Source organism: Mobula hypostoma, chromosome 7 (assembly GCF_963921235.1).
Source record: "Mobula hypostoma chromosome 7, sMobHyp1.1, whole genome shotgun sequence".
Classification (NCBI taxonomy): Eukaryota; Metazoa; Chordata; class Chondrichthyes; order Myliobatiformes; family Myliobatidae; genus Mobula; species Mobula hypostoma.
In genome coordinates this window covers 165,664,310-165,677,460 of record NC_086103.1, presented here as the reverse complement: position 1 = coordinate 165,677,460, position 13,151 = coordinate 165,664,310, and the positions used below count along the sequence as shown (strand labels likewise).

General features: G+C 41.7%; 1 protein-coding gene across 3 annotated transcripts in view; it reads left to right on the top strand.

Annotated features, from left to right (window-relative positions):
* Nucleotides 1-13,151, top strand: part of gabrb3 (gamma-aminobutyric acid type A receptor subunit beta3) — a 729,956-nt gene that overhangs the window by 613,472 nt on the left and 103,333 nt on the right. For all 3 annotated transcript variants that reach the window (XM_063054508.1, XM_063054507.1, XM_063054506.1), the window contains one exon: nucleotides 8,975-9,195. In XM_063054508.1, coding sequence (XP_062910578.1) covers nucleotides 8,975-9,195 — 221 coding nt within the window. The remainder of the gene's footprint in view (nucleotides 1-8,974; nucleotides 9,196-13,151) is intronic.

Here is a 13,151-nt window from a genome sequence, read left to right as displayed (position 1 = left end):
ATCCAGTGGCAAGACAGAGTCGAGACGGCTGGAGATGGGACTAGGCGCAGTGGATGACCAGGACGTCTTCTGTGTCTTGCCCTGCTCTACATATTCCATGACGCTTGCAGAGACTGCCTTCTTGACCGTTGGACCTTCCATTGGTCTCGTCCGCTCAATCCGCAGGAGTCTGTCTTCACATGATGGGATAGACAACTCCCTATCTCACCGAGGGTTTGAGACCCGTCGGCTACCCTCACCTGGTTTAGCCGGCTTGTCGAAGCCGCTGCCCGGTGTGTGGCCGCTGTCGCATGCAAACAGCTACGGGGAGCCACAGGTGAGAGCTGAGTGCCAGGTGGGGACCAAAGGTGGACTAACCACCTTGAAAAGGATGTGACATGTTCCCCCACCAGAGGTGCTACCCTTCCCTGACGCCCCATACACCCCGTTTCTTATGTAAGGAGGCTATCAATGCCACTCTTTTTTGAATATTTAAAAAAATTGTTCCCAAAGTAGAATTAGCCCAGTGCAAACAGCAACAAGAATCAAAAAGGCCAGTGTTACCTACTACAAAAAGATATTTATAAGCTTTAAAGTGTGCAGAGAAAATTTACAAAGATGTTTCTGGTACTTGAGGATCTGAGTTGCAGGAAAAGATTGAACAGGTTAGGACTTTCTTCCCTGGAACGCAGGAGAGTTCTGTTTGTTTTCTCCATGGGATTTTGTTGAGCATAGAACTAGAAGTCACAGGTTCAAGGTGAAAGGTGAAGTACTTAAGATGAATATGAGGGGGAGCTTCTTCCCTTAGGGGACGGTGCGAGTGTGGAATGAGCTGCCAGCGGAAATGGTAGATGCAGGTTCAATTACAATGTCCGAGAAGTTTGTGGATGACAGCAGTTTGGAGCGTGCATGTTGATGGGACCAGGCCAGCATGGACAAGATGGAGTGAAGGGCCTTTTACTGTGCTATAGTACTTTATGGCTCTAATACCCATGATGACCTCATTCAGTAAGGAACGGAAAAGGATATGCTTAACTAATGATTCACTGCCTGCTTATGATGTGCATGTTGATGCATAGGAGCCTTCACAAATGGTAGATCCCTGTAAAGGATCCCAGAGAAGCCAATATGATTCTACCACTTACCTCCATCTGCAACCATACCCCTCTCAGTCTGACAGTTATTAAAAACTTTCTGAGCATTCTTTCAGCTGTTCCATCCTTCCCAAAGGCACAAGATAGAAGGTAATGGGGCAGGTTGACTTAAGACCATTGGTAGACTGAAGATTGATACATTTGTGCTGACTATCCCCATGGTTGAAGTTTCTTTTTGAGGGTATGACTCCTAATATAACCTGGTCTGTGGCAATCTCCAGAATAGACAACCATCATACTTCACCTTCTTCTCCGTCTTGTTTTACGGCGGTTGGCACCCAGCTTGATGGTGCACTACCGCCACCTTCTGCTCCGGAGTGTGCAATAGACTTACTTTCTAAATCCCTTCACCCAATCACACACACACACATACTCTAACCTACACTTTATCCTCCCCTCTTTGGCCATCCTAGTACCCTATTCCTGCTCATCTGTCATTTCCGATATAAAAAAAACCCTGTGCCCTTAAGAAAGTTAAAAATACCCTAACCTGTGCTCTCTCACCCATGCCCAGCAACCCTGTTAATGTGAATTCTTGCACCCCCAATTCCCTTCGGTTAATTCTTATCATCTCTCTCTGTCTCCCATACTTCCTGCAACTCAGAACTACATGTTCTACTGACTCCGCTTCCTGACATTCCTCACACAATCCTGTCTGATGTTTTCCCCATCATTTTCAATGTTTCGTTTAATGCACAGTGCCCCAGCCTTAACCTGGTTCACACAGTTTCCTCTCTTCTGTATCCACTACCTACCCTAGTACCTGCAACACTTATTTGTATTTGATATAAATGCCTCTCTTTCCCCTCCCTGTCCCATCTTCTTCCCACATTTGGTTGATTTTTTCCCAGGTTACACACTTAACCTCTGCTTTACTGATACTAGTGTGCATTTCTATATTTTCTTTCTTTAACGCCCTCTTTGCCAACTCATCCACTCTCTCATTCCCCTTCACCTCTACATGTGCTGGAACCCATAGAAATTTTACCTGACCTCCCTGATTTGCAATTCTTGTAACTGACTGAAGGACTTCATAAAGTACATTTTGCTGACTGTTTGAGTGAAAAGACCTTAAACTTGCTAGAACTGAGGATGAATCTGAGCATATCAACACTTTGACTTGTCTAGCTTTCTCCACCCGTCGCAACGCAACCAACATCTCCACTGTAAACACCCCTAACTTATTAGATGTTCTTCTGCTGATTCCAATTTCTTTTGCTGGTATAGCCACCCCAAACCCTGTCACTCCTGTTTCAGGTTCCTTAGCACCATCCATATAAATCTGAGTATAATCACTATACTTTTCCATCACATGACAGTTAAATGCACTTACCAAATCAGTTTTATATTTTCCTTTCCTTTTTACCTCTAACAAATGCCAGTCTATGTCAGGCCATACAAGCTTCCATGGAGCTACAACCGGTTAAACTACTGAAGGACTTATCCTTAGACCAAACACTCCACATTCTTTAGCAATATCATTCCCTACCCGACTAAAGTTATCCCTCTGAGACCTCTCATTTTCCCAGCACTCCTGCAACACTCCTTTAGCAGGGTGAGAATCATTGTGCCCCTGCAAATTAGCCCAGTTGTTTGTCATCAATTGCATCCTTCTTAGTTCCAAAGGCATTACTCTCATTTCTACCTGTAGGGCTGATACTGGTGACGTTTTAAAAACCCCACTGCACACTCTCAAAGCCTGAGCCTGAATCACATCCAGTTTCCTTATAAGAGACCTAGCTGCTGATCCATATGCTGTAAATCCATAGTCCAACACAGATCTTACTAAAGCCACATACATTCTCTTCAACGCTGAACAACTTGCTCCCCATTCCCTACCAGTCAAATATCTCATCACATTTATTACTTCTTTACATTTCTCCTCAGCTTTCCTGATATGGTCTGCCCATTTTAATCGTGAATCAAATATAACTCCCAGAAATTTAAATCGTCCAACCCTTTCTAATTCAATCCCATACATCCTTAACTTCTTCCCTACCTCAATTCCTTTCCTGGTGAAAAATACAGTTTGAGTTTTCTCTACTGAAAATCTACATCCCCAATCATAACTGCACTCCACCACTTCATCAATTGCTCCTTGTAGTTTCCTGATTATATGGTCCATGTTCCTGCCTCTTTTTCATAAGGCCCCATCATCCGCAAACAGTGACCTACCTATATCCACTGGTACCTTTGTGAAGACATCATTGATCATAATGATGAAAAGTAACGGGCTAATCCCACTACCTTGAGGTGTGCCATTTTCCACTATGTACTGTTTTGATAATTCTGATCCAATCCGAACTTGAATTTTTCTACCAAACAAAAAATCTTTAATCCAATTAAAAACTCTCCCACCAACCCCCATCTTGTGCAGTTTAATTAACAATCTTTCCTTCCACATCATATCATAGGCTTTTTCAATGTTAAAAAACACTGTAACTACTGACTCTTTATTTGCCTGGGCCTCTCTTATTTCAGTCTCTAACCTTATCATTTAGTCCATGGAATTCCTTCCCTTCCTAAAACCACTCTGATAACTTACCAGCATTCCCCTCTTCTCAAGCTCATATGACAACCTTTCTGTTATCATCCTTTCCATTATCTTACATATATTTGATATTAATGCTATTGGTCTGTAGCTAGTGGATTTTGATGGATCCTTGCCAGGTTTCCTTATTGGAATAACTACTGCTTCTTTCCATGCACTTGGTAATCTCCCCTCCTCTCACACTCTGTTATAAAAATGCAGCAACTTCAAGAGTGCTCCTTCTCCTAGATTTTTTAGCATAACATAGCACATCAGATCTTTCCCTGGGGAGGTTGGTCTCGATCTCTTTATTGCTCTCACCATTTCTGCCAATGTAAATGGATCATCAATTATATCATCTGTTTCTTCCCTCCTGTTTAACACACCTGGGTGTTAACTCATTGTTCTTTCCCTTCTCCTTCTTCAGACAAATTTTCTGAAGTGTGTATCCGTACAAATGATCTCAGCCTTATTCCTACTCGAGACTGTTGTTTCCCCCTCAGATATCAATACTGGACATTCCCATTCCCTTCTATCTCCCCCCCATCCTCTTAATTATTCCCCATACCTCTCCCACAGGTGTTGTTCTTCCTATTTTGTTGCAAAAACTCCTCAAATTTGCCCTTTTAGCTTGACGCATAGTTCTTCTCATCACCGCCTGTGTCTTCTTATATTGAACCAAATGCTGCATATTTTGGGTTCTTTTAACTAGCCTGAATGCTCTATTCCTGTTTTTTACAGCCTGACAATATTCCTCTGTCCACCATGGTACCAGTTTTCTATTCATCCTATTTTTACTCCTAGGTATAGATCCTTCTGCTGCCATAATAATCGCTGAAGTCACCTGCCCTGTTTAATTCATCTATATTTCCAGAAATGTTAATCTTTGTCAATGCTTCTTCACTCAACTTCTGGAGCTTACCCCAATCTGCTTTTCCAAACACCCACCTTGGGATTCCACCACCTGGTCTTACTTCAACTCTTTCACCCACTGTACATAAAACTGGGTAGTGATCACTGCCTACTGTTGAGGCAGTCCAAACTCCCCAGTTACTAACGCCAGCCGAAGTATTATACACTAACATAATATCTAATACTGACTCAGTTCCTGTTGTTATGTTTATCCTTGTTCCTCTACCATCATTCATACAGGCCAAATCCCTTTCTTCCATCAAATCTTCAATTACCTTTCCATTTGAATCTGTAATCGGATCCCCCCCATATTGTGCTGTAAGCATTGAAATCTGCACACCACACTACTTTATATCTGTTTTGTCCTTGTATCCTTAATAGGCTGTCCAAATCCAACCTTTTACATGGATTTACTAGTTAATTATAACCACTCACTCCCTTCTCACCCACACTTCCACCACTATGTATTCCTGATCATCTCCTTTTTCCAGTACCCTATATGGTATACCTTGCTTGATTAACATAGCACAACCTCCTTCCTCCCCCTAGATTTCTATCTTTCCTTATCATTGTATACCCATATACCACAAAGTCTAAAGTTGGTTTCAACCAAGTTTCCTGAATACACACTACATCTGGTTTTACAACCATTTCTTTAATAAAGTGCTTGAATTCCTGGCTATTGGCCAGTAAGCTCCTTGCATTCCATTGTAAAAGAATCACCATAATTAGTATTAACCAACCCACGACACTTCCTGGCTTGACTGATTAGTGAGGCTCTCCCTCACTTCTTCCCATGTCAGTCTCACTAACCCTAAATGGTTCACTGCTGCTGTGACCACCAGCTGAATTTTGTCACTTTTTGACTTTACCTCAGCCGTACTATTAATCACTCCTGTAATTAATATTACTAGAGCCTTTTTGTCTACATAAATCCTGTCATTTGTTCTTTGTTGCATCTCTCGCATCCCTGTTCATTAGGAGCATTATTCTGTTCTCTTGACATTCTTACAGCTTCTGCATAATTGATCTTTCTTTTCACTCTTATTTCTTGAATTTTATTCTCCCATCTCATCACTTCACACCCACTATATGCCACATTATGAGCTCCTCCACAATTGCAGCATTTTGGTTGCACTCCTGTTCCACACTTTCCATATTCATGATTACCCCCACATCTAGCATATCTCCTCTGCCTTTTACAGTTTTTAGCTGTGTGTCCAAACCTTTGACAATTATAGCACCTCAATGGCTTTGGCACATACACCCTTACTGGGTAACTCATGAAACCCAGGAACACCTTCCTTGGCCCTCTTTCTTCTTCAAATTCAATCAATACTGTTTCACTTACCTTTTTATTCTCTCATTTGTTGTTTTCAGTCTTAGAACATTCATTACTTTTCCTCCTTTGATATTCCTCTTCAGCTCCTCCACCTTTATACTCATTGGTACCCCTGTGATCACTCCTTTACAACCACCGTTTCATGCTCCCACCCACCCTGTGTATTCCACCTTGCATTTTCCTATCTCTTTTAGCTTGAGTGCTTTCTCAAGTTGTTCCTCATTCGCACATCTTACCAATAGGTTGCCATCATTAAGGAGTTTTGCAAATACTATTTCCCCTATCTTATTTGCCAGTTGTTGTTAGCACAAATGGGTTAATTTTCTTCATGTGTCCTTGAGCCATCTCATTGAACCTAATTATGACAACACCTTCTCTCTGAACTTGTTCATCTTCCTCACTTTCAGAGTTCTCTCCACTGCAATTTCTTATTCTTTTATTCCCTTTGTCTCGGTTTTCATTCATCCGACCCCTTCACTATCTCCTCATTCCCTTTATTTCTCCCTTCACAATAATCCATTTCTCCCCAGCTGCCTATCTCTGATCCAGAATCCCTATCCTGCTCATTCTCCCCTCTCTTTCCCTCAACCACCCCCCCCTCGCCTTGTCCACCATTACCGGACCCACGTGACCCCCTCCCAGCAATTCCTGCTCCCTCCCCACTCTCTTTCCCTCAACAAATTCGACAGCCACATTCACGCGAGCGCTCCCTCTCCGACCGCGCATCACCACCCACCGTTTGAATCAAACCATCATACTCACTGACTGAGTAGCGCTTAAGCAAAAGGAAATACACTCAGTGGCTACTTTATTACGTACACCTGCTCATCAATGCAAATATCTAATCAGCCAATCATGATGCAGCAACTCCATGCATAAAATCATGCAGACATGGTCAAGAGTTTCATTTGTTGTTCAGAACAAACATTAAAATGGGGGAAGAAATGTGATCTAAGTGACTTTGATCTTGGAATGGTTGTTGGTGCCAGATGGGGTGGTTTGAGTATCTCAGGACCTACCAATCTATACTAGGATTTTCTTGCACAACAGTTTCTAGAGTTTACAGAGAACGAGAACATCCAGTGAGCAGCAGTTTTGTGGGCAAAAGCACCTTGTGAATGAGATAGGTCGCAGTAGAATGGCCAGACTAGTTCAAGCTGACAGGAGGTGACAGTAACTCAAATAAGCACACACTAGAACTGTAGTGTGCAGGAAAGGATTTCTGAATACATGTCAAACTTTGAAGTGGGTGGACTACAGCAGCAGAAGACCACAGATTTCCAGTCAGTGGCCATTCTATTAAGTACAAGAGGTACCTAATGAAGTGGCCACTGAGAGTATATTTCGCTTGGGAAAAAAAATAAAATTAACCTTTATCATTCAATATGCACCTAGTGCAATCCATCCCAAAATTAACAGTCTTGCCTTTTAAACCTCCAGAGAGAATATAAAATCATTTATTCAAAAATTTACATCCAAAGTTAGTGAATTAGGGGAATATCATGGTTAATCCACTTTCATATTTATTCTAAAGAAAAATACAGCAGATGTTGGGATCTGAAATCAAAACTGGAAATTCTGGAAGAGTCCTGCATATATCATTTATGAATTCAGAAACAGGGTGACTGGGCCTGAGTTTATTTTTAAAATACTTTTTTTTAGTAAATATGTTTATAGTCTAATATATGAGTTAATCTAAACTATATGAATACAGAGTAAGGAGTTTGTTAATGTGATTCAATATACTGTATCTGGTACTATTATATTTTTTCTTTTGTTTTATAATTTGTATTCTCTTGAACTCTGTATTCTTCCAAATAGAAATCAATAAAAAATATTGGGAAGAGAAATATTGGAAAGAGAAAGAGAAAAAATGCTGAACTTTCCTTGCAAGTAGTCATGTGTACCTACCAGGAAGCTCAGAATTTCTCCTGAGTACTAGCAAGTCTCAAACTTCCTGGGAGGTGCTCACAGGCAATTTCTCCAATTACTATATGTGTTCTGCATCAGGCCTCATGTGAAGTATTCCCTTAATTCACAGCTTATTGCTTTCTGAATTTGTAACTAAGTATACGGAATATCTTCTCTGGGGGCCAAACGGTCAAGAGTAAGTTTGTGATGAAATGGATTGTACTTAAAATTAGAAGTACAGTCAAGGCCCAAAGGCTGAGGCCTGCATCTGCAAATCTCTGCAAGTCCACTGTGGAAGTTGGGGCCCAAAATCTGAAAAATCTATAACTCCACTGGGGGCCAAAAAAGGATGTCTTGTGCTGTGGTTACAGGACTATGTATGTACGTGGGTGAGGGGGAGAGAGGAACGGGGTTTTGTTTCGTTTTTGATGCTTTGTTGCTTGGTATGTTCTGTTGTGTTGTGTTCTCTGCTGTTCTGGCAAGCATTATAGCTCTCGGATTGTGTTGTGGGCTGCCCCCAGCACATCCTTTGGTGTGTTGCTTGTTAGCGCAAATGACAGATTTCATTGTGTACTTTGATATAAATCTAAATCAATCTAAATCTAACATCTACATAACCTAGCTTAATGGGTTGATGAACTTGTTAATTTTGTACACTCGTAAAAGTTCGATGATGCATTTAGAAATGGAAAATTCAGGGTAATCAGCTTACTTGCAGGGAAGGAACATTACATTTTCTCTCAGATAACTGAACTTCTGAATTTTGGCAGTACTGTATACAATAAAAGATGCAGTATAATTTTTATAGCAGCTACTTTTTCGACTCTCTGAGGGTATTTGTCATGGGTAGTTAGTTGCAAATAAAATGTAGTTTGGAATAAGATTGAAGCTTCAGTGAAAACATCCAAGACTACAGAATTTTTCTGATATTGTTTTCTATTCTGAACACACTGGCCAGATCATCGAAATGTTACACTGATTTATTTTTCTGAGGTTTGTGCATCCACATGCTCACTCTAATAGCTGCTTGCTCAGAATGATTTTATATGGTTCATTTATTCCCATTCCGTTTGTGAGTTGTATCTGAACCATGGCAGACTCCTTGGTGCACCTGCACTAATAGCGTACATGTCACTTCTCTTACAGGATTACACGATAACCATGTACTTCCAACAGTACTGGAGGGACAAACGGCTGGCGTATTCAGGAATTCCTCTCAACCTGACTCTGGATAATCGAGTCGCAGATCAGCTCTGGGTGCCCGATACGTACTTCCTGAATGACAAGAAATCATTTGTGCACGGCGTTACGGTGAAGAATCGGATGATTCGCCTCCACCCTGATGGGACAGTGCTGTATGGGCTGAGGTTAGTTCCACTTCGTTGCAAAGGCAGTTTTACGAACTTCACTGACATATCGCGTTGAGAAATATATTTTTCACTCAATGTTATGAACCGTAAGCTGACGTTGAAGAAATAAGCCTATAATAAATGCATGTCCCACCCAATGATTTCTTCTTCAGCTCCCCCTCTTTGTGACAGCATAAGATATGGGAGTAGATTAGGCCACTCGGCCTGTTGACTCTACTTCACCATTTAATCAAGGCTGATATTTTACTTGACAACTTCATTCTCCTGCCTTCTGCCTCTTTACTAATCAAGAATTTATCAATCTCCGTCTCCAAAGCTCAATGACTTAATGTCCACTTCCCTCTGCAGCAACAAATCCTACAGATTAACTACCCTCTGCCTGAAGAACTTCCTCCTCAAATGCTGAGACCAGTCAGCATTTTATCCAGTTTCACTTGGTTTCTGAATTTGGAAAGCCCTGCAGTTGCTGCAAGCTGAAAATTAGGGAGAGGTTGATGAGAACATGTGACGAGATAAATAGGAACTTACTTTACAAAATTATTAACCACTCATTTTTTATATACTTTAACTCACTCCTTAAAACTGTCCATTCAACTTTTTCATGTTGATTCCCAGAGTGTTAGAAGGAGAGTTTTCACCTGTCTTTGTGCATCACCTCAGACTATTGGTTACTAAAGAATTGGGTAAGACACACTGCAAGCCTTAAAGGAGTCCCTCCACTTATGTGGATGAGAAATTGTGTTCAGATCTCCCACCATCATAATCATCATAATCATCATCACTGTCCTGGAACTGTGATATATAAAAATGTCCTCGTTCCAAAATGACCACTTATTATAATGAAGAAGTGGCTAAATAACCCAAGATAGAAACCTGAAATGACTATGTAATGACTGTGAAGAATTATAAAAGAAATGTGATGTGAATGTTTGAGCTAACTGGTGGCTTTGGGGATTTGTTTGATGACTATTTACAGGTTTTTCTGTGGGGAAAAGAGTTAAAGAAGTAATTACCATGATATAAGCTGTAATTGATTTTTTTTAAATAAGCAAATTCAATCAAGCCCTGTTGAGGATTTGTGCAGTTCCATTGCAGACAGAAGTTTTAAGGAACCTTCAATTCAAGAGAATAATACAAGCCCCAAAGAAATCTCACTTCCAATTCTGTTCCCCAAAGACTTTCAAGTAAATGTCTTGACAGAGCCACTAGTAGAATCACATAACTAAGATCACATACTAGAATGCAGCCTTAAGCAAAATTAAATCTTCGGATATTTAGCCCTGAATGGCCCAGTGTCCCAACAAATCGTATTTCCAATGGAGAGCTGCTCTAGTGACCAACCTTGATCCTGCCCTCCACTCTCTCCTCACCAATCCCTTGTGGGTTAAAACAGATGTAGCATCTCCAGCCATCCTGGCAATATCAAGGTGAATCTCCTCTGCACCTTTCCCAGTGCTACCACTTCTTTCATGTTGTGCTTCTGATATCTGTAGACTTGGCCATTCCACTGAAGTCCTAGACACCCCCTCTTGCTCTTCTCTCCAAAACCGCTGCGGCTCCAGTGCACTGATTTGGTGGGGCTGGGGTGGGAGGGTGGAATTAAAACTTAGAGTAATGAATGGGGCAGCTATCGATTGGATTGCTTTGTATTGGATTCGGCTGAAGACCAACTGGAGGAGATTTTATCATATTGGTATTTGTTGAGCCAGTCACTGAAGGATGACCTGCTTCTAACCTGGGTGTGTGCCTGCAGTATTTATGTGGATGGTCAGTTGGCTTTCTGGTTAATGGTGACCCTCAGAATGTGGATAATAATGATAATGACATTGAAGATAATGGGTCTTCAGTGTTGAACGCGGCTTTACTATTTGCGCAACTTCATCAAGATGCTTCAGCGCAGAATTAAATCTGTGGCTGTGGCCTACAGTCTTCAACATGGTCCTGAACTGACTGACTTGGTAGCTGTGGCTCCTGGACCAGCTTCACTCGCCTTGGCAGCTCATGGCAGTGGACTCTCTTTTGGGAATGTTCTGTGTATTATTTGTTTTTTTTTTGATGTTTGCATGATTTGCTCTTTTTCTCACAAATTCGGTGGTCTTGTGTGCAGGTTTTCTTTAAGTCGATTCCATGGTGTTTCTTTGTTTTGTGGCTGCCTCCAAGAAAATGAATCTCGAGGTTGTATACTGTATACATACTTTAATAATAGAAGTACTTTGATCTTTGAATTTTGGGCAAGTGGTTATACTTCCTGTTGTTGGAGATGGTCAGTGGGTGGTAATTTTGAGGCATGGATATGATTTTGCACTTGTCACCTTATGTATAGAAGTGGATAAGGTCTTGCTGCATCTGGGCAGCTTCCTTTGCAGAGAATTTGCAAATGGAACTGAATGTTATGGGGATCATTAGTGAAAAGCCCCCACTTTTGAATATAAGATTAAAGAGAAATTACAGCTACAGAAAGGGTGGGTAATGTAGCAGGATCCTCTTTTGAGTCAGTACGGGGGGAAGTCAGGAACAGGAAGGGAGCAGTTACTCTACTGGGGGTATTCTATAGGGCCCCTGGTAGCAGCAGAGATACAGAGGAGCAGATTGGGAGGCAGATTTTGGAAAGCTGCAAAAATAACAGGGTTGTTATCATGGGTGACTTTAACTTCCCTAATATTGATTGGCACCTGATTAGTTCCAAGGGTTTAGATGGGGCAGAGTTTGTTAAGTGTGTCCAGGACAGATTCCTGTCGCAGTATGTGGACAGGCTGACTAGGGGGAATACCATGCTAGATCTAGTACTAGGTAATGAACCAGGTCAGGTCATAGATCTCTCAGTGGGTGAGCATCTGGGGGACAGTGACCACCACTCCTGGCCTATAGCATTATCATGGAAAAGCATAGAATCAGAGAGGACAGCAAAATTTTTAATTGGGAAAGGGCAAATTATGAGGCTATAAGACGAGAACTTGCGGGTGTGAATTGGGATGATGTTTTTGCATGGAAATGTATTATGGGCATGTGGTCGATGTTTAGAGATCTCTTGCAGGATGTTAGGGATAAATTTGTCCTGGTGAGGAAGATAAAGAATGGTAGGGTGAAGGAACCATGGGTGACAAGTGAGGTGGAAAATCTAGTCAGATGGAAGAAGGCAGCATACATGAGGTTTAGGAAGCAAGGATCAGATGAGTCTATTGAGGAATATAGAGAAGCAAGAAAGGAGCTTAAGAAGGGGCTGAGAAGAGCAAGAAGGGGGCATGAGAAGGCCTTGGTGAGTAGGGTAAAGGAAAACCGCAAGGCATTCTTCAATTATGTGAAGAAAAAAAGGATGACAGGAGTGAAGGTAGGACCGATTAGAGGTAAAGGTGGGAAGATGTGCCTGGAGGCTGTAGAAATGAGCGAGGTCTTCAATGAATACTTCTCTTCGGTATTCACCAATGAGATGGAACTTGATGATGGTGAGGACAATATAAGTGAGGTTGATGTTCTGGAGCATGTTGATATCAAGGGAGAGGAGGTGTTGGAGTTGTTAAAATACATTAGGATGGATAAGGCCCCGGGGCCTGACGGAATACTCCCCAGGCTGCTCCATGAGGTGAGGGAAGAGATTGCTGAGCCTCTGGCAAGGATCTTTATGTCCTCGTTGTCCACGGGAATGGTACCGGAGAGTTGGATGGAGGCGAATGTTGTCCCCTTGTTCAAAAAAGGTAGTAGGGATAGTCCGGGTAATTATAGACCAGCGAGCCTTACGTCTGTGGTGGGAAAGCTGTTGGAAAAGATTCTTAGAGATAGGATATATAGGCATTTAGAGAATCATGGTCTGATCAGGGACAGTCAGCATGGCTTTGTGAAGGGCAGATCGTGTCTAACAAACCTGATAGAATTCTTTGATGAGGTGACTAGGCATATAGATGAGGATAGTGCAGTGGATGTGATCTATATGGCTTTTTGTAAGGCATTTGACAAGG